Source organism: Epinephelus lanceolatus, chromosome 12 (assembly GCF_041903045.1).
Source record: "Epinephelus lanceolatus isolate andai-2023 chromosome 12, ASM4190304v1, whole genome shotgun sequence".
NCBI classification, from domain to species: domain Eukaryota; kingdom Metazoa; phylum Chordata; class Actinopteri; order Perciformes; family Serranidae; genus Epinephelus; species Epinephelus lanceolatus.
Genome location: NC_135745.1, coordinates 23180866 through 23200141, shown reverse-complemented (window position 1 = coordinate 23200141; position 19276 = coordinate 23180866). Strand labels below are relative to the sequence as shown.

Sequence of the window (19276 nt, the reverse complement as noted above, 5' to 3'; positions counted from 1 at the left end):
ATAGACAGCCAAGTTTTATGAAGACCATCTTTCCACCAGAGAGCCTAACAAAACATAACCTGCCTAACCCTCAAATTCTTCACGTTTCAATTGCTTATCAGGGTCTCAGCGTTTAACGTAGTGTACATGTGGCTTCAATGTGCAAAAATGCTGAGCGTTGAACTCACAGCAGAGCTTCATGATGATATCCAGAATTTCACATTCCTGAAGAGAGCGGAGGAGTACATGTTACAGTACAGCAATGCACCGTTAAATCACATTACATAACTTTATGTAAACTAGACTGTTTCATGCTGCTCCAGAATGAAAAATAAAACATGACAATGGTGATATTTTACTCGGAGGACTGGTCGGTAGGAGGCTGCGAGTTTTTTTGTGTTCAGGAAATTGAATGTGTGGCTTTGGACTGAACATACAGTATCAGTTTCAGAGTCAAAACCAGTGCAGCCTCGAGGAGAATTAAGTCTGTCATGCTTAGCCGACCTGTCCTGTGGTGAAAATGAGGGCGAAGGGTCAGATGAAATAGACTGATTGGATTTTTCTTTATACTCACATCAGTTCCTGGTGGTCCAGGAGGCCCAGGAGGTCCCTGAAGAAGACAAGAGAACGAGTGAGAAAAGAAGATAGTGGGACTGAGTGATTCATCTCCCTGATAGATGTGTTTATCTGTTCAAGAAAAAAGCTGGCCAGACAAAAGTTTATCTGGTCTGATTTCAAGATGACAGAGCAAGAACTGGAAGACTCTTTTTTTTTTAAGTGGAATTAAGAAAAAAAAAAAAAAAAGATTCTTTGGAAAAACCATCACGGCAAACCAGAATCCCTCAGTCACTGAAAAACCACATCCACGCCCACACATTTGTGTGCGCTGCTATCTTTCTGCAACAACATGTGAATCTTCCAAAAGTTCATTGCCACAGCATTTTGTTTTTTCGCTGGGCTGCAGGAAAACCATCTGTTTTGTTTTACCAGACATTAAACTCAGTTTAACGGCATTCTTCTCTGTGACAAAGACGCCAACGTAGCTTGCATGTGTGCACACAGACAAACACACACACATACACACACACACACACGGGAGAGAGACGACCGTTAATTGTAGATGTGAGAAACTGTCCCAAGAACACATGACGCAAACTGTTTGTAGAGAAATATGCAGCAGTGACACAAGCCAGAGGTGAGGAAAGGAGAGAGGAGGAGGAAAAGGAGGAGGAGACAGAAAGCAGGGAGAGTGTGAAAGGTTAGAGTTTGAGGACTCTGCCTTGAGAACATGTCCTCATGCACAGTGTTAAATTTAGATCTGATCTTTGTTCATCTTTTCACATGGTCCAATACCACAAGAGTTCACTTGCCAGTTGGTGAAAGGGAATTACACCATCTTTCCAACATACTGTGAGGGAAACTAAGGGACGCCATCTTTTATGTCTTTGCATGTGGTTTCATGTTGAGTAGGGGGATTAGCTAGCTGTGGCTCAGTTACTGGAGGTCTATGGAATCAGTAGAAACCTCGGCCCACAGGCGGGGAAACACACAGTGCTGGGTTTAGCTTTGCTCTTGTTGGCCCATCTCACTAAAGGTCTGGTTATATTCTGTATTTAGATAATTAGTGTCATCCCATTAAAAGACTAGCTGTAACAACTAACTGATTAAATTAATTCAATTGATTATAAAAATACAACAACAACAAATTTCATCATTGCTATGTAATGATGCAGGGTACATGCTTTGGCAATGTCTCCTAAGGTGGAAGCAGTAAGCCAACCAACAGAGTGCTGCAGGGATGACGTTTTTCTGTATCCTGACACAGAAGTTAACGTCGCCATGGCTCCCTCGCCAAAAAGCCTGTGGGATTTTTCCATTTGATTTTGGATTATTGCAGAAAGTAAGCTCTGAGTCAAACTAGCATCTATGATAACTTTTTGTTCTGTGAGATTATCATCACAAATGAACCCCACTTTGATGATTTTCGAAGGCTAAATGTAATCGCCAGAGGTAAAAACCTTACGTGAGGCTATAAACAAACTACACTACGGTTGCATGACATTACGAGCATTTAGCCACTTGTTAGCAACTGCCTTTTTTAAGGCACATTAAAGCTTCAAAAATTCACAAGTGATGTATTTACCATAGGCGTTTCTAGACCATTTTTGGGGGTGCTGAAGCACCCCTAAATTGAATCCCAGCACCCCTAAAATTTGAGAGATTTTTTTTTTGCTGTATGTCCCTTTTTAACAAGCTAGAAAAGTGTCAAAACCATACAGTACTTGGTTGCAACGTAATATTTTAACAACAAAAATACAGCAGCACCCCCCCCTTGCCTCAAAAATGGTTTGATCCACCCCATCCATCCCACCTTTCCCCGACTCGAGCTCTGAGCGCCCTATCTGCACGGAGCAATGTGCTGCCTTCCATGTGCAGTAGTGGTGTAAGTACATGGCTGAAACCAGGATATGTGGCACATTTCTTAACCTCCACCACTCAGTACCAACACATTATTATCATTACCAGTCCTCATTTTTTCTGCATTTAATCGTAGGTCACTGTTTATGTTGTTAGGTAGGAGTTAGCTGACGTTTTTTCTAGCTAGGAAACGTTACAGGTGGTCAGTACCACTGTCCTCTGTTTGAATTGGAATGAGAGAAGCTAGCTGTTGTGTCATGTGCATGTGTTAATATCATACAGTCTATGGTTAATATTAAAGCCAAGGTGCTACTGACTACTTAACTGACTGGATGCCCATTAACATTATAACTCCTGTTGTGTGTATTTATTATTATTATTTTGTAGATTTCAAGCACTTTTCTTTTTTGAAGTGTATTATTATTTATGTATTTGTATTATATAATACAGACAAGAAGGAAAAAGGCAGAGACAAACATTGAAAAAGTCAATTATTGTTAATGTGTTAATGTTACATGTTGTGCATTGCATTTCAAATAAAAGTCCAAAAAATAAGTCCAAGGTCCATTTTTGGTATTTTATTTTCACTATAGGGGGCTGGTTTACTCCAGAAACATACATACTGTTTATGTGTATGTTGAGGAGCTGCTATATCAAAATGAGTTGTCTTCCCCCAGAAATTAGGGTTATGATATGTTTCTTTTATGATTCCAATCCATTCCTCTTTTGCTGTGGCTCAGCATTTAAATAACCTTTATCAGATTTGATGGTTTAGTCACAGACTTTCCCAAAAAGTGTTGTGCTTTTCTTTCACAATTGTGGGAATGAAATTGAGTTAAAATGTACAAAACAGTGAAATTTATCTTGCCTGGCCGGGCAGCTCTCTGGGTGCTCAGCACCCCTAAACCTCTGGTCCTAGAATCGCCCCTGGTATTTACTGACATATTTTATTTCATAGAACAAAACATTTAAGTCTCTTTAGCTTGTGTTAACCACAGACCTTATTTCAGACATCTAACCATAAACCCACTGACTTTGAGATAAGAGAACCATGAGCGCTAAAATGCTAATCCATTTCCTGGTTTTAGGACCCATTCCGGGGGTGCTCTATTGTGATGACATTGTGGATTTTTAAATCGCTTTACTTGGCTCAAGGAAAGTTTTACAAATATAAAACCTCCATGGATCAAACATTCATAATAAAAGAACTTTTTTTTTTTTTTTGATTTTTTTTTTTTTTTTCTACAATACTGCGAGTGGACACTGGAAAAATTGTTTGAGTGGCCTTTGTATAAACCTACAGTGCACAGCTGCTGGATAAGATTTAGCCCCTTTTCCATAGATGAAAATATATTTTTCATGAACTCTTTCCTAATGTCTTGAATGAATGGGCTTCATGCTGAGTGACAGTCTCACACACTAACACACTGCTGCCTTCGCTTTATAAATAAGCAAATTAAAATGTAACTTTCAGTTTAGTCAAACCAGGTTAAACTCAGGTTCAGCTGAATGTTCCGCTGTAGGTAATAAACGACCCCAAAACTATGTTTGAATGTCAGAGTAGGTTAATGTCTTGAAGGGAGGGGTCTACTTCACATGTGTGAATGGCAGTCCCTCAAACTTGCATACACATGCAGACGAGCCTACAACACACACACACACACAGCTCATGCTGCGGCTCTGTGGTATTCTTACCGGCTTGCCCTCAGGTCCTCTGTGACCTTTGGGCCCTTTAGGTCCTTCAGGTCCTGGCTGGTTGTTCTGTGAAAAGAGAAGATTAAAGGAGATTGAGAGAGTGGCCCATACCTGTATTTAGTTTCTTTTTTTAAAAAATAAATGTAACTTTTGGAAGGATGAAACACTTGTTGTAGATGAATACAGGGAGGCACTGGAAGGAAACAAGCAACTTCTACGAGCAACCATGGGCGCATTTGGCTAAAGCCACATTTCCACCAAACACTTTTGGTGTAGTACCTTTGGAACCAGAGGTAACCCTTCAGACATGGTACCTAGACCCTATGTCCGTTAAGTGTTTCCACCATAAACAGTACTCTTAAATGTGGGCAGGTGCCCTGTATTTCCTCATCACCGGTGACACAGATGGAAGTCTGCACCTGGTATATTGTCCATAGAACGAGGCTGCATGCCGACATCTTCAGAACAACAATGCTTCTTTTTCTGTGGGTGAGGATTAGAATATATGCAGTTCACAGACTGGTCGAAATTAATACATATAAATGCTTGAAGATCCACTCAAACTAATAGTGCATGTCATATAAAAACTAAAGTGATGGTCAAAGTTGTCACAGTGAAATTTAAGGTGCATTAATGGATTCATGTCATCAAGTAGTGTTGACGACGGCAGTGTTCACAGCTCCACCTTTTAGTACCAGATCTGTGTGCTAGGTACCCCAACAGAGGGGGGACCAAAAATGGGGACGGTACAGTTCTATTGGTACCATCCACAACAAACCGAACTGAACCGTACCGTACTGCTCGATGCAAACGGGTCTTAAAAGTCACCAGTTAACGCAGTCACTGTCACTGTCAGCAGCACACCGCAGTAATGGCAGCGCCAAACACACAAAGTGGTTGCCGGATTCCTCTATAGTCAAGCCAAGGGATGTCAACGGCTAACCAGCCAAGAAATTTTTTGCCCGGTTACGCATGTCGGTCTGTGGGTTAATTGAGCTCCTCTTCAGTTTACTGCACTGTGCGCAGAGATGATAAAAAGCTTGAATGTTGTCCATGTTGTCTGTGTTCACATGGAAGACGTTCTCAAACAGCTAAATGATGAGCCTATCTGACATTTCTAAAAGGCTACAGTATATCACACAGGACATGGAATCAACAAATCAAAACACTTTCAAAGGGTAAGTCAGGCTAAAAAAAATCCTGTGAATCCACTTTAACTGAGGCCAGGTCTGGTCCTGTCTGTCTCTCTATCTGCCACACCAGTGCAGCTGCAGGGAGACAGAGCAGTCAAAGCCCTTGCAGCTGCTGCACTCTGACCCTCTACTGATCGCTGTGAGATTGTGACCCAGACTCTACAAGTGCGGAGAATAAAGAGCTTAAACACTGCAAATCAATTTGGGGAAAATTACCCCGTCTTTAAGCTCCATGTTTCCACAGATACTGTTACACACTTTAAAGAAATGCGGGTGTCTTGCTGTAACTGCGGACAGCTGCAGAGAATTTCAAACTGATGCAAAATTGCAAATTAAGAGCGGATGCCACGCATTATGGCGTTACATAACGGGTTTCAAACACGTGCTGATTCAAAGGCAGCAGCTGTTTTAAAGAAAGTATTAACTCATGGACAATACTGAAAACTTCAACAAGCTTATTTTTGGAAAGAGCAGCATTTATTGTTTTCTTTAAAAAAAACTGATACTGAAAAGGTTTTGTCACACCCCTCTGTGTGTGATACTGACACCAAAGGCAGCTCTAAGCGTTTTTGTAAGATGCACTGGGCTTTCAAGTAAAACCATCTGTGACAATACTTGACACTGAAAGCAGTACTCTAGTATAAAGAGTGAGAAAGTCGACAGAGGGCCCAGACTTTCACCCAGGAGACCGCAGTTTGTGTCCCGTATGAAACCAACATTCAGTTTTGTTTTAACGTAACGTTACACAATTTAAATTCAGTCATCATGCACTGTCATGGCAGATTTATGTGAAGTTATGTAACAAACATTCTTATTTTGACCCAAAACATGATCTCAGTTTTGTTGCCGAACAGCCAAGGCACATGGGAGACAGACACGGCACAACATGTCTGCCGCAGCATGCCTCACAGCAGAGTGCATCTGTTGTAATCAATTGAAGCTGCTGCGCTGACCATGGAGGTCGCACTTGCACGTGCGGGCAACTACAAGGCTTAATGCTTTCATTTCGTGGCTGGTTTATTTTTTCTCTGTGTGCAGCACGGCAGCCTGGCAACAGGTAAAAACTACAAAGAAATGTCTAAAAAGTTATTACAATTTGTTTAAAAATGTAAAAAAAAAATTAAAACCTGATTGTGCCAGAGGCAATGCAACACTGCAGAACAACCTTATGGGTCAATCAAATCAATAGATCCTGTAGATAAATTGATCCAGTTAATTAATTCAGTACCTGTTAATGTAGCCTACACTTCCTAAACCTGCACAACCAGCTGCATTGTTACCTGGCTAAACTCAATACACATACAGGGAAGCTGGCAACAACCACACGCTACAGAGACTGGGTCTTTGTAGCATGCAACAAACCACGCTCCACCCTGCCTACGTGATGCTTAGCATCTGTGCAACATATATTTCGTGCATGAGGCCCAGTGTCCATCAAGGCATTCTTTCCCAGCTGAAAACGCGAGGCGCTCCTCAGGAAATGTTATAGTACGGAATATTTGCGGAAATAAAACAGTCGGAACAAGGTAGAGCACTTGCTCTGGATGAAGGGAAGGCTGAAGCATGTAGGAAGAGAGGACGGACCATTCGTTTGGTGTGCCTTCATGAGAGGAAACGTATAGAGCAAAAAAAAAAAAAAAAAAAAATACTACATATCAACAAATATCTCCTCCACTGTCATTGTGACAGTTGGTCTTTGTGGTATTTGTCCCTCCTTAACTGTGACTGGACAGCTGGGATGAGCGCAGTGTTTCATCCAAAACTGAACATACTGTATTTAAATTCTCGAAATTCAGAATAGATGCTCAGACCCTTGTAACAAAAAATTGATACATCATAGTATTGCCATATTTTGTGTGGCAATATTGATATCGTCAAATTTTTTTCTTAAAATAAATTATCATTATTACAAATGCAAATTAAACTTTAGGTAGCCTACTTGAATAATAATTTTTTTAGTCTTCTACGTACATTTTGCTGCTGCAAAAAAATGGCTGAAGTGAGATGAACAGCCTGAAAACTTTTCTAAACACATGTTGACAAAGTTTTGCTTTGAGGACATATTTTACAGTTGAGAAGGGTAATAAATCATAACATATTTGAAATCACCACAATATTGTATCGTGATAAAATCGTATCGTGGATCCTCTGGTGATTCCCACCTCTACACTGGACTAAAAATGCTTTGGTAGACATGTCTCCTAAACCCAACCCCAGTCGTTTCATAGTTTCCATGTGTTACATTGTGAAGAGATGCTAAAGGTGCCTTATGTGACACTACGACTGGTGTGACAATATGTCAGGGGAATCAGAACGGGCTGCCAACACACAGTTCATCTCCTCTCTGCTCCAAATACATTTTGATTGGTAGTCACATAAAAATGTCTTTATAGCTCAACATGTCAGACAGAAATGAGGCGCAGTGAGGACAAGAGGGTCACAAATCATCACAGTGAATAATTTCTGCTCTTTGATCTGAGTTGGACGCCGAATTTAACCATCAGATCTGCACAACCAGCTACCTACAGCGAATGGACGGATTTAACAGAGAAAGAGAGGGAGAGAGAGAAGTAATGTGTACCACCTGGCTTTTAACACTCACACACACACGGCTGTCAGCCTTGAATAAAAACACACACATACACATATACACATATACACACACACACACACGGTTCAGATTACTGCACATTCTTCACTTCAAACAGTCTGATGTAAAGGACATGGGCCATATCATCCACAGTCACACACACACACACACACACATGTCCTGACCTTGAGTCAGATTTGACAACACACAGCCAGATGTGACTGTTTGTCGTGCCTTGCTGAATACGTGTATATTATCATTCCACAGCGTGTTAGGTAAAAGTTAAAAAGGTGAAGAAGTCAGAAGGTCCGTCTCCACCTTCATCTTATCTGACACTCTCCTGTCTGTCTGTCTGTCTGTCTGTACCCTCCTGAGCCCTCTGGCCAGAGAAAGTCCAGGCAACAGACTACATGCCTGCGCAGTGTGAAAGTATTCAAACAATTTAAATTAGACGACCTGTCGCTCAAAAAATCACAATGGGGCCAGTGGTTTTTTGACTCCTTGAAAATAGCTTCGGCCAGTTTGATGTCTCGTGATTTCATTTTAAACTGGTGACTGTTTCTTCCACTGTGCCGTCCAAAACAGTGAGCAGCAGAGTGTAAAACGGGTGGAAACAAACAAGTGATTGTTCAGAGAAACAGATATAATGGACCGTTAGAAAGAGAGAAAAAGAGTTGGATGAATGCCTCTCGGGATAAGTGGAATGTCCTGGATTCAGGTTTTTTTTCCATTGAGACAAAATATGTTTTGTTTTATTACGTATTTTAGGACGTGGTCATGGACGGACCAGTGAAGCAGCAGCAGAGGGAAGATTAGTGATATTTTGTTTCAGGCGATAGTTTGACATTTTGGGATATATTCTGATTGGTTCTCATGCTGAGAGTTAGATGAGAAGACTGATACCACAGGGCTGGTTAGCTTATAGCACAAAGACTGGAGACAGTGGGAAACAACTGGCCTGGCTCTGTCCGGCGGTTATGAAATCTGCCTACCAGCACATTTAAAGGTCCAGAGTGCAGGATTCAGGGGGATAAATTAGCAGTATAATCATAATCAATTAGTGTATAATCACCTGAAAATAAGAATCGTTGTGTTTTCCTTACCCTAGAATGAGACGTTCATATCTACATAGGGAGCAGGTCCTTTCACCGCCATGTTTCTACAGTAGCCCAGAATGGACAAACCAAACGCTGGCTCCAGCTAGGGACATTTGTATGTTCACGTTTTCGCATCTGCTACTGTAGTTAGCAGACCCTCTGCTAGGAGAGTGTCAGAAAACACCTTTTTTTTTTTAAACATGTAACTGCTTCATTCCGTGTTTTACTTGTCCGTTTGTTTTCTGGAGGAAGAGACCTCTGTGGATAATTCAGCTCCTGCGAAAAACCTCCCGAATGTCTGGATTTCGAATTAGCAGAGAAAATAGGTGAGCACACATAGCAAGTGCTAGGTTAGCAGCTGTCTCTAACATGCCAAACAGCATTGAAGAAACACTGATTTATAAAGTGAAACTGCTTTATTCAGTGTTTTTGCTGGTTTTAATGACCTGGTCTGTTTGTTTTGGAGAAGAAGAGACCTCTGTGGATAATTCGGATTATTGTAAAAACCTCCTGAACAATGAACACTGAAGGAATGTTAAGTTTCAGCTGGTTGCAATCTGCAGTCCTCGCTGCTGGATGCTCTCAATCCCCTTAAATCTTACACAGTAGACCCTTAAAGCTCACTAAGTAGCACGTTATATCTCCTCTGTTTAATCTGATTTTACAAGGGGTTAACAAATGCGAGAAGTTTGCCAGGTTTTTTCGTTTTAACCCAAACCATGATCTTTTTCCAAAACCTCACCAAGAAAGGGAAACGTCTCCCAACAGCCAGGGGTTATGTGGGCTGGACTTTAAGAAGTTCTGCCTCAGGCCAAAAAAAGGTCAGGCAGATAACCTGCTGTAAAACCACAACTCTTCATTTGAATACTTTGTGTGTGAACTAAACAAGACGTAATGTCTAAATTAGTGAGTGTCAGCAGGCAGGCAGATTTCAGACAGAGCTAGGCTGGCTGGTTCCCCCTGTTTCCAGTCTTTATGCTAAGCTAACCAGCTGCCGGCTGTGGCTGTGTATCTAAGGCTACGTTCACATGGGAAGCCGTTTTTGTTTAGCTGTTCACTTGATTTTTAAATGAAGCTAATATCAGGCTGCAGTGGCAACTGGTCACAGTCCTGAATTGACCTGCATGCGCAAAAGAACAATAAAAAAAAAAGTCACGCGCAGCATGCTGTTGTAAGGAAGTAAACATGGAGGTCACTCAACCCTGTTGCCAGAATAAATGTTGGCATTGTACATTTCTGCAAACAGATATGTTAGATTTGTAGATTATTATGTAGCAGATATGTTGAAGCTTGACATTTATACGACACTGTGGTTAACGTATGGTTACGTGTGGGCTCAAAAACAAGGTGCAGGGCAACTTTGCACACCATCCACCATCCCCTCCACCTCCCAGTGACAAAGTCAGCTCATATTCAACTTTAGAAATGTTGATATGACACGTATGAAACTTACTAACTTACTTACTAAATATACTCGTGAATGCAGAAACATACAATACCAACATTTTCTTCTGGCAACAGGGCTGGGCCACAGAGGTCAGCGTTTACGGTTTCATTTATAAGTTGATGCACGTTGGAAGACAGCAAATTTGTTAGCAGATGATAATATGGATGAGGAGAAAGAGAGCCAAATTTTTAATTGTTGGTTTTGGGGAGTAATGGCTGCTACTTCAATCTTGTACCTCTGTACGGAAGTGTGTGTGGATGTGGAATTAGAGCTAGGAGTAGTGGAAACATGATGTGATGCTTCACTGAAACACGTTATTAAATTTTTTTAACTTTTTTAACTACATTTGTCAGGGCCTCTTTTCAAAACTCTCGTGGGAAGACGCTCCAGTTCAGGTACATGATGTAAACCTCGCATGAATTCTGACATAACTGTTCAGACTGAAGTCGCGTTGCAAAAAAATAGACCTGTGTCTGATTTAGGAGCACGTGTGAAAGTGGCCCCAATCATCAGAACTGAAAAGATCAGATTCAAGGTGATTTGTACTGTTCATCCTGTCATGAAAAAAACAAACAAAACAGATTTGGGTGACTTCTGTCTGCACCCTGACCGTAGCCTAAGATATGAGAGTGGTGTCGATCTTCTCAGTTAACTCTTGGCAAGAAAGTGAATAATCATATTTCCAAAAACCTTTAAACTGTTCTTTAAAAAAAGGTGCCGCAAACAAGGTTACATATATTTAACCAAAAGTACAAGAAGATATAAAAGTGGAGCTCCTTAGAGGATCATATGAGTGATTGTGAATTTTTAGCCCATTTACTTTACATTCCTGACGAACATTTTCCAAAGTGCACCACAAGTTTATAGACAGATCGAGGCGTGGCGTTGATCGTTGGTATTTCCTTAAGAGAAGGAGCAAAAAAAAAAAAAAACAACCTTCAAGCAGCACAAATCAAGAAGTTTGACTCGATTACATTTTGGTTGGTGATATGGCTCTTAATAATCAAACTAAAGCTTCTGCTGTAGAATCAGTTACAGATGTTATGAGATGTTTCCTGTCTGCTGCTGTCACCACGCAATGACAAGCAGAACATGGAAAAGGTAAACAATGACGCGACTGGGTGAGTTATACCTGAATGGAGTGCATGTGTCTAATTCTGCTGCGAGCTACAGCACCGCAAGTTCTTGATGAGTGGTAAACTGATCCGACACTGTAAATCCAGAGTTTACAACGTGTGACTGCTCTTGAAGGATCAAGGTCAGGGTGCACCGATGCACGGATGATAGAAAGTACAAACACATGCAGAAATGTTTATGCCGTGAAACATGAACCTTGGAAATGCAATAATTTTATTGTAAACATGACCAACTTTAACCAGCAGGGGTTAATGTGTTAAAACGGGCACGCTATATGGTCACGGGTAATCACACACGTGTACAGTTGCTACGCATACACACTCAAACACACACACACACCAAAAGAGTGATGCAGTCCCTTCATCGTTTCTGCTCATTTCCTGGTATCCTTGACTACGACATATACACAGCTGCATCAGCTCAAAGCCCTCTTCCCCAAAGACACACACACACACACACACACACACACACACACACACACACACTAACAGACCTACTACAGAAAGCATTTCCAGCTGCAGAACAGAAGGAGAGTCTGAGAGCCAGATAGATTTAGAAAAATAAGAGTAAAGAATGTGGGGGGCTAACACAGACAAACCAAAATGAAAGACAGAAATTAAAAGGCGAGACTCATTATTACATATTATTGTAAGTGTTTAAAAGAGACCAGTAAAAAAGAAATATGTAAATGCGGCCATAAAGCGCGACATGTGACTCACATCCTGTCAGCGCTCTCTGCCAAGAACGGATTGGAGAAAAAATAAAATGAGATCAAGAGCGAGGAACAACTGCAAAAAGGAGACAAGTCAGAGGCACACTCACATCTTCGCCTGGATCTCCGGGATCTCCGTCGTCTCCTTTGGGTCCAGGAGTTCCTTTACCACCCTGAAGGTCACATAACAAATGTCAGAGAGGTCAAGACGGAACATGAGCATGACAACTGATTTCACAGTGTTGGCAGGCAAAAATGATTCTCATGTTGAGTGTTGGTGTGTAAATGTAAAACACAAAGTACAAGACAGGCCAATCTAATTCAGTTTAGTCTAAAGGAATATTTCACCTGCAATATGAACATCTGTGTATTAATTATTCACTGCGTGTTACCTTGAATTTGTGAAGTAAATTTTGTTTTTCTCACATGCCTCTAAGGTGAACGAAGAATCCAAAAAAGGCAAACATTTTCATGAATTGAAGTAAAAGAGGACCAAACTGTACCAAAACATCTACAAACTCTCACAAACAAACTCGGACAGTATAATCCAAGTCTCATTTATCCAGCTCAGTACTTCACATACAGTTAAATTTATGCTAGATTGTTCTGATTTAAAACACGTCAGTCCAAACAGTCTCATGCATGGCCAAGTAGTGCGTGTGTTTGAACTCTGCTCTAGCAGTTAAAAGTGAAAATGCATATGTTTGTGAAGTACTGAGCATACTACTGGATAATTGAGACTTGGATTATACTGCAGAAGTTGTGTGAGAGTTTTGCTGATGTTAAACGTGGACTACATTTACTACAATTCATGAAGAAAGTTCACTTTTTTTGGATTCTTCGTTCACTGTGGAGGCATGCAAGAAAAACACATTTTGTCTTCAGAAATTCAAGGTAACACGCGGCGAGTAATTAGTATACAAATGTCCATTTTGCAGGTAAAGTGTCCTTTTAAAGCCTGCTGTACACAACCAAAGATCCATTCTACATTAAAGCAACTACAAGTACTTTTTATTTAACATTGATTTGGCGCCCCCTGTGGACAAAAGTGGTAGTGTTTCCTGGGGTAAAGACTGTGTTTCCTATAAGCACCATCACCTCATGTCATAAAGATCTTTTTGGAGGCGAGTAAAAGAAACACTCAACTAATTTTTAATGCTGATTTATAGGGGTGTAAAGATCCATCGATCTGGACTGATATATTGATTCAATGATTGATATTTCAATATCATAGATGCCAAGGAAAAACATTGATCCATATCATGATCTTTAAGTTACACTTTATTTTGAAACTCTGTGTCACCATCTAACAGCAGCAGGCAGATGGTAAGCAGCCAAGAGAAAGAGGATAAAGACTCACTCGGGAATAAATCAGTAGTGTGGTCACTACTTTCTAAGTCAAAAAGTTTTTCAGAAGTGAAGTTGATTAATTGACTGAGTAACATCAAAAGTTCTAAGGTTTTTTTTTTCCAGGAAAAGCTCTGAAGTGCAGTGGACTTTTTTCTGCGGAGGTGTGGATAAAAGTAAGGATAATAAAACTGAGGATAAGTAATGTGACTGACGCCAGCGCCACACCGAGGTCTGTATATGAGGGACATACATCTGTAATTTAAGCCTGGTATTTTATAGTATACTATAATACTATAATAAATTTTGACTTGACTTGATATATATATATATATATATATATATATATATATATATATATATAGTTCAGTTCTGCCAATATGTTTGGCTGAGAGTTTTTCAGATCACTGAGAAAATGCTGATTTGACATAAAGTCAAAAAATAAAAGTCGTTTTGCAAGTGTGCTACTTTTGCCATTTTCCCGTAGCTTAGCTTGCTACATTTCTCTGGGGATAGCATCAATGTGGGGAAACTTAATTTTGATGTAGTAACTTGCAGCTGAGCTCATTGCATTTTACAATTAGCTTGCCCAACACTGGTGTGGGGGGCTGATGCTAGTGATGTAAATGTATTTACTGTGAAAGTCCAATTAAAAGCTGAGTTTCAATTAAAGGCCCAGCCCCTTTTACTAGCTGGGTGTGGCTACACATTTGGACAAATAAAGGCCTGTCTCAATTAGAGGCCTGGTCTGGTTGCCAAGCAGTTCATTTTTATGGAAGTTCTTTGGATGTATAAAACAGGTTGTTGGCTACCCATCTGAGCTAACGCTAGTTAGCTGCTTAGATCATGCATTCAGATAGAAATGTTTGACCATTTGTTAACATGGAGATGCTACACATCATTAACTTGGCTAGATTCTCGATAATTCAATCATTCAGTTCATTTTACTGAAACCACTAGCACCAGAAAATAACGTATTCAGATTTATCAGCATGGTTAACAAGAGAGATGAAAAATAATAAAAATTTAAGTCAGAGAGTTAAATAATGTGTCCATTCCTCGATTACCCTGTAAGTTATTAATATTCCTTTAGTCCGTAAGGGTCCTCAGATCAAAAGAATCAAAAGGGTTTTTGTATTTTGGTATTGTTTTAACGGGATAAAAACTATTATGCACTGTCTGTTGAAGCTAGATCAAATGAATGATTTATAATTGATATATTATTCAAAGCAAAGTAATATTCATACTGGTTTACATAAACAATTTGATTGTATTGCCCATCTTTGCTGATCAACAGTGTTGTGTGAAAGGAATTAAAGGCCCGTCCCAAATATAGGCCTGTTGATTTCAGTGATTTAAGCAAATAATAGCCCGGGCTATTAAATGAAGTTTTACAGTATAATGTTTTAATTGGGGTGGGTGGGGCCGAGGTTGGTGATTTAGGAGTATTTATGTATGCATGTATGTGAAATATACGTGTCTATATTATTTTCTTAACATGGATCCCAGGAAGAGTAGCTGTTGCCTTGGTAACAACTAATGAGGACCCAAATTAACAATAAACAATAAAAAGGTGAGCTTACAAATTTGATTGCTCAGTAATACTATGAGATATGTGTCTAGGAGTAAGAGGGCCAATTCAGGATCACGTTTAAATCCTTTTAAATCCTGCAATTCTCTCCATCTGTTGAACGACCGACCAAAGTTGAGCCCGTGCTTTATCACCGGCCCTTTTAGTTTTTTTTTTTTGTTCTGTGGTCAAGTCATGTCTTTTCCTCTTTGCTGATCCCAGTAGCAGCCATAACCACACACACAAAAATCAGTTCTCTGAAGAGAAATCTGCTCCTGCTTCCTTTCAACCGGCTAACATACAACTATCTGCCAAACTTTGCCCGGGAAAATGTAAACATAGGCCTTTCCGGTCTGCGTGCTGAAGTCGATTTGTCCGATTCAGTGGGGAATCGAACCTGCGGACATGTTTTAAGAATAACTAGAAAGGAATTGCCAATCTTCTTGCTGATCATCAGTATTAAACTGAGACTGTGTCATAACCAGTGAAAAACTCCTTGTAGTTGCTTTAAATATACTGTGTAATAAACTCCATTACATCAGTTTAAACACAAACTGGCCCAGAGTCTGAGCTCCGAGTTAAAACAGAGATTTGACAGATAACTTACCGGCTCACCAGGGTCTCCGCGGGGTCCAGGATAACCCTAAAACAGACATAAACGTTCAGAATATACACATTTACTCTGAGCAAAGTGTGTCAAACATGACATGCATTAACACTCACCTGGAAACCAGGACAGCCTGCGGTACCATTTCCTGGCGCACCATCTACTCCCTGAAATTAACAGAGCGATACACACTTACAGATCCATCTGCATACACAAGCCTCATGGCAGGGAAAATGATGGATGGCACACATCTGTCCCCCCCCCCCCCCCCCACACCCCCCCACCCCCGCTCTCTGTCTCCCACGCTCACCCTCTCCCCCATCTGGCCTCTGTCTCCCGGAGCTCCTTTGATTCCTCTCGGTCCTTTGGGTCCCTGAGAGATGAAACAGATTATGAGATTAGAAACATATGAAATGGGACATGTGTTTGTTGAAAACTTTTGGATGTTGTGAGGACATTGTTTTGTGTGTGTGTGTGTGTGTGAACAAAAAACCCTGAACTTCAGCGGTTTATGTAACAACAATTTATTACAATCTGTTACAGGTTAATGTTGGCTGATTTCCTGGATTGTGTGATAATGTGTGTAATATTTACGATTTATGATAATAGCAGATTTTTGATTGGAGTTTTTGGGTTTTGGAGTTAAATCTGTGGTTAAAAGTTAGTGCTGGGGGCTTAAATCATAAAGGAATACTGTGCTTGATGTTTTGTTAATGTAAAGCACATTGAGTTTCTTTGTAACAAAATGTGCTCTATAAATAAAGCTGCCTTGCCTTATTTCACCCCCAAATGATCATTTGTGTATCAGTCACTCCACCAGTGTTACGTTGAATTGGTAAGGAAAACTTTGTTTTTCTCACAGGCCTCCACAGGGAACGAAGTATCCAAAAACTGAGAACATTCTTAAAGAACTGAAGTAAATTGGGACCGTGTTTAACATCAGCAAAACTACATCAAAACATCTGTTAACACAACTTGGGTAGGACAATCATAGTGCACTAGGGCTCAAGATACATCAGAGCAAGTCCAAGTGTGGATGAGGAGAGATACATGCACACCGCACAGATTCAGGAGATTGCTAGATGGGAAGCCCACCACAGTTCGAGTGATCTCTCAGGATGTTTTCAGGCCTAGAGTTGTCTTGCTTTGGTCCGACTCAGGGACTAATTTTGTTGCAGATTTGCATAATTGTCTACAATTGGTTCATGTTCTCACGGCAGCATTTACAGCCAGACCAGATCAAATGCCTCGGGCAAAAAAGCTGCTCTTGATTGGTCAGAATTTCCATGTGGGTAAAATCCAGGAAGTAAACAAAACACTGAAGAAGAGTACACTTGTAAGACAAATGTGACACTTTCTAATGTCACAATGGAGGGACAACTATGCAGGTTGATTTTAGCGCTGGTCATCGTGGACTATATTGCTGTCATTGTTCATTTTAGTCAAACCATACAGTTTGAAAATGAGGCGCGACCACCTCTTCAAGAAGGTCTCGGTCCGGTTGTTTTGGTGCGTACCCAAGAGCGATTGCTGTGTTCACACCTGCCCAAAAGAACTGCACTTAGGGGGCAATTGCACTTGGGTTTGATTGAACCACACCAAACAGGGCCAGTGTGAAAGCACCCATAGTGCCTGCAGCTACCCAAGAACACATCCAAGACACCTCCAGTGCCACCCCAACCAATTAAGGTAAAAGTCAAGTGGCCCAAGATGGGTGACACCAAGGGTGTTTTTGACGTAGTGTGGAATCTGATGACTAAAATCGAAATAAGAGTGCAAAAGAGGAAAAGTGCAATTCGAATGTTGGGAGAGGCAGCAGAAAGAGTCTCCTGTTGGCTCTGGCATAAGAGGGAGGACATTTGCTGGAAGTCTGGGGGGGAGGGGTGGTGACCTGGCCACCACTGCAGGCCCACTAACTGAAGAGTGTTGTGGTTAAGGGGTTGGGTACCACCTGGTGACCTCTCCTCCTGACCAAGGCTACATCCACTAGATATAGACGTGCCAGAGCTGTACATCTGTCCCATGGACAACAGGCCTACACACAAACAGCGCCTGGAAGATCAGCTCTGCACTCAGGATTTTAGGTCTGTAGGCTTTGATACCGTGCTTCTTAAGGTTGCTTAGCAACCTCAGACGCAACCTGCCACAGTGCTCTGTGCTAGCGATGCTAAGAGTAGCATCAAGCACCTGACCTCACGTTTTCGAAGCAGTTAAAGACGTGGCATGTGTACGGCCCCTAAATAAAGTTTTGTTGTTGTTAAATGTGGACCCCATTGACTTCAATCCATCACAAATTTTCGGATTCTTCATTCATTGTGGATGCATGCAAGAAAAACAAAGTTTTCTTCATAAATCTGATGTAACACAGGGTGAGTAACTGACATACAAATTGTCATTTGGGAGGGGAAGTGATCCTTTAAAGCTCCTGAAAACGCAGCTTCAAATCTTTAATAACTGCTATAACATTAAAAAGCATAAATCAGTGGTTCCCAACTGGTTCAGCCACAGGGTCCAGATTTTGCCTTGGTCATTAGTTCAAGGTCCACACAGTTTAATCATTCAGGGTTAGGGTTACTTGCATTTGGCCATGTCGTCGAGCTAGTTTGTTGTCTTTGTGAAGCAGCTGTCTGTTAGTCACTCAGTCTACAGCAGGAGACAGCACCAACAACAGCTGTGCCGAAAATTTGCCGTATTTCAAATTAAAGTGTGTTTTTTAAAAACTTGATATGTTTGCGAGGACCCGTGACCCACTTTTGAACCGTGACCCACCAGTTGGGAACCCCTGGTGTAAATCATAGTTTAAAAACAACTTTTGGTATAATTTCTTATAAGTTTAACTTAAACATTGTCATTACTAAATAAGACACTAATAAATTAAAAGGTATTTTTATCAACTGTTAAGAGCTCTTTTGTACTTTACTTAATTAAGTATTTGAATGTAGGGTATTTACTTGTAACAGAGTATCTTCACACTGTTGTACCGCTAAAACATTTGAGTACTTCTTCCACCACTGGATTTAATTAAAGGGCCAGTGTGTAAAATGGGTTGAAAACAGTGACATCAGTGGTCAAATTCTAGATTGCAGGGCTCACTCGCTCACCCCTCCCGTCCGGTAAATGACGGTGGCCTCGTAGGGACAAAAAGCCTTGCGCACGACTTTTTCAGGAGTAGGTCTGTCTAGCGACAAGGTGAATGTTTATTTAGAAATCTAAACCATGTTACGATATTGTAATGAATCCCTCACAAGCAGGAGACCAGAGGAGCGTTCAGGAAAAAGGCCTGTTTATTTGAGCACTCCAGAAACTCTGGTAACACTCCAGGGCGTAAAAGACTCCGTCCCAAACTCTGACTCTTCTAGCGTAACAGACACACTTCTAACTTTACACACATACTCGTTTGCCATACTAAGTGGGGACCCCCCTCCCCTCTCTGCTCCGCCAATCTCCAGCCCGCACACTGACTGACAGCGTAGCCGGTAAACAG

General features: G+C 40.9%; 1 protein-coding gene across 1 annotated transcript in view; it reads right to left on the bottom strand.

The window, feature by feature from the left end:
• The window catches only part of col6a1 (collagen, type VI, alpha 1), a 48607-nt gene that overhangs the window by 8488 nt on the left and 20843 nt on the right, over window positions 1-19276 (bottom strand). The window contains exons 22-28 of the mRNA XM_033650242.2: window positions 16103-16165; window positions 15909-15959; window positions 15793-15828; window positions 12379-12441; window positions 4093-4158; window positions 554-589; window positions 168-204 (exon numbers count right to left, since the gene is read on the bottom strand). Of these exons, the coding sequence (XP_033506133.1) occupies window positions 168-204; window positions 554-589; window positions 4093-4158; window positions 12379-12441; window positions 15793-15828; window positions 15909-15959; window positions 16103-16165 (352 nt within the window). The remainder of the gene's footprint in view (window positions 1-167; window positions 205-553; window positions 590-4092; window positions 4159-12378; window positions 12442-15792; window positions 15829-15908; window positions 15960-16102; window positions 16166-19276) is intronic.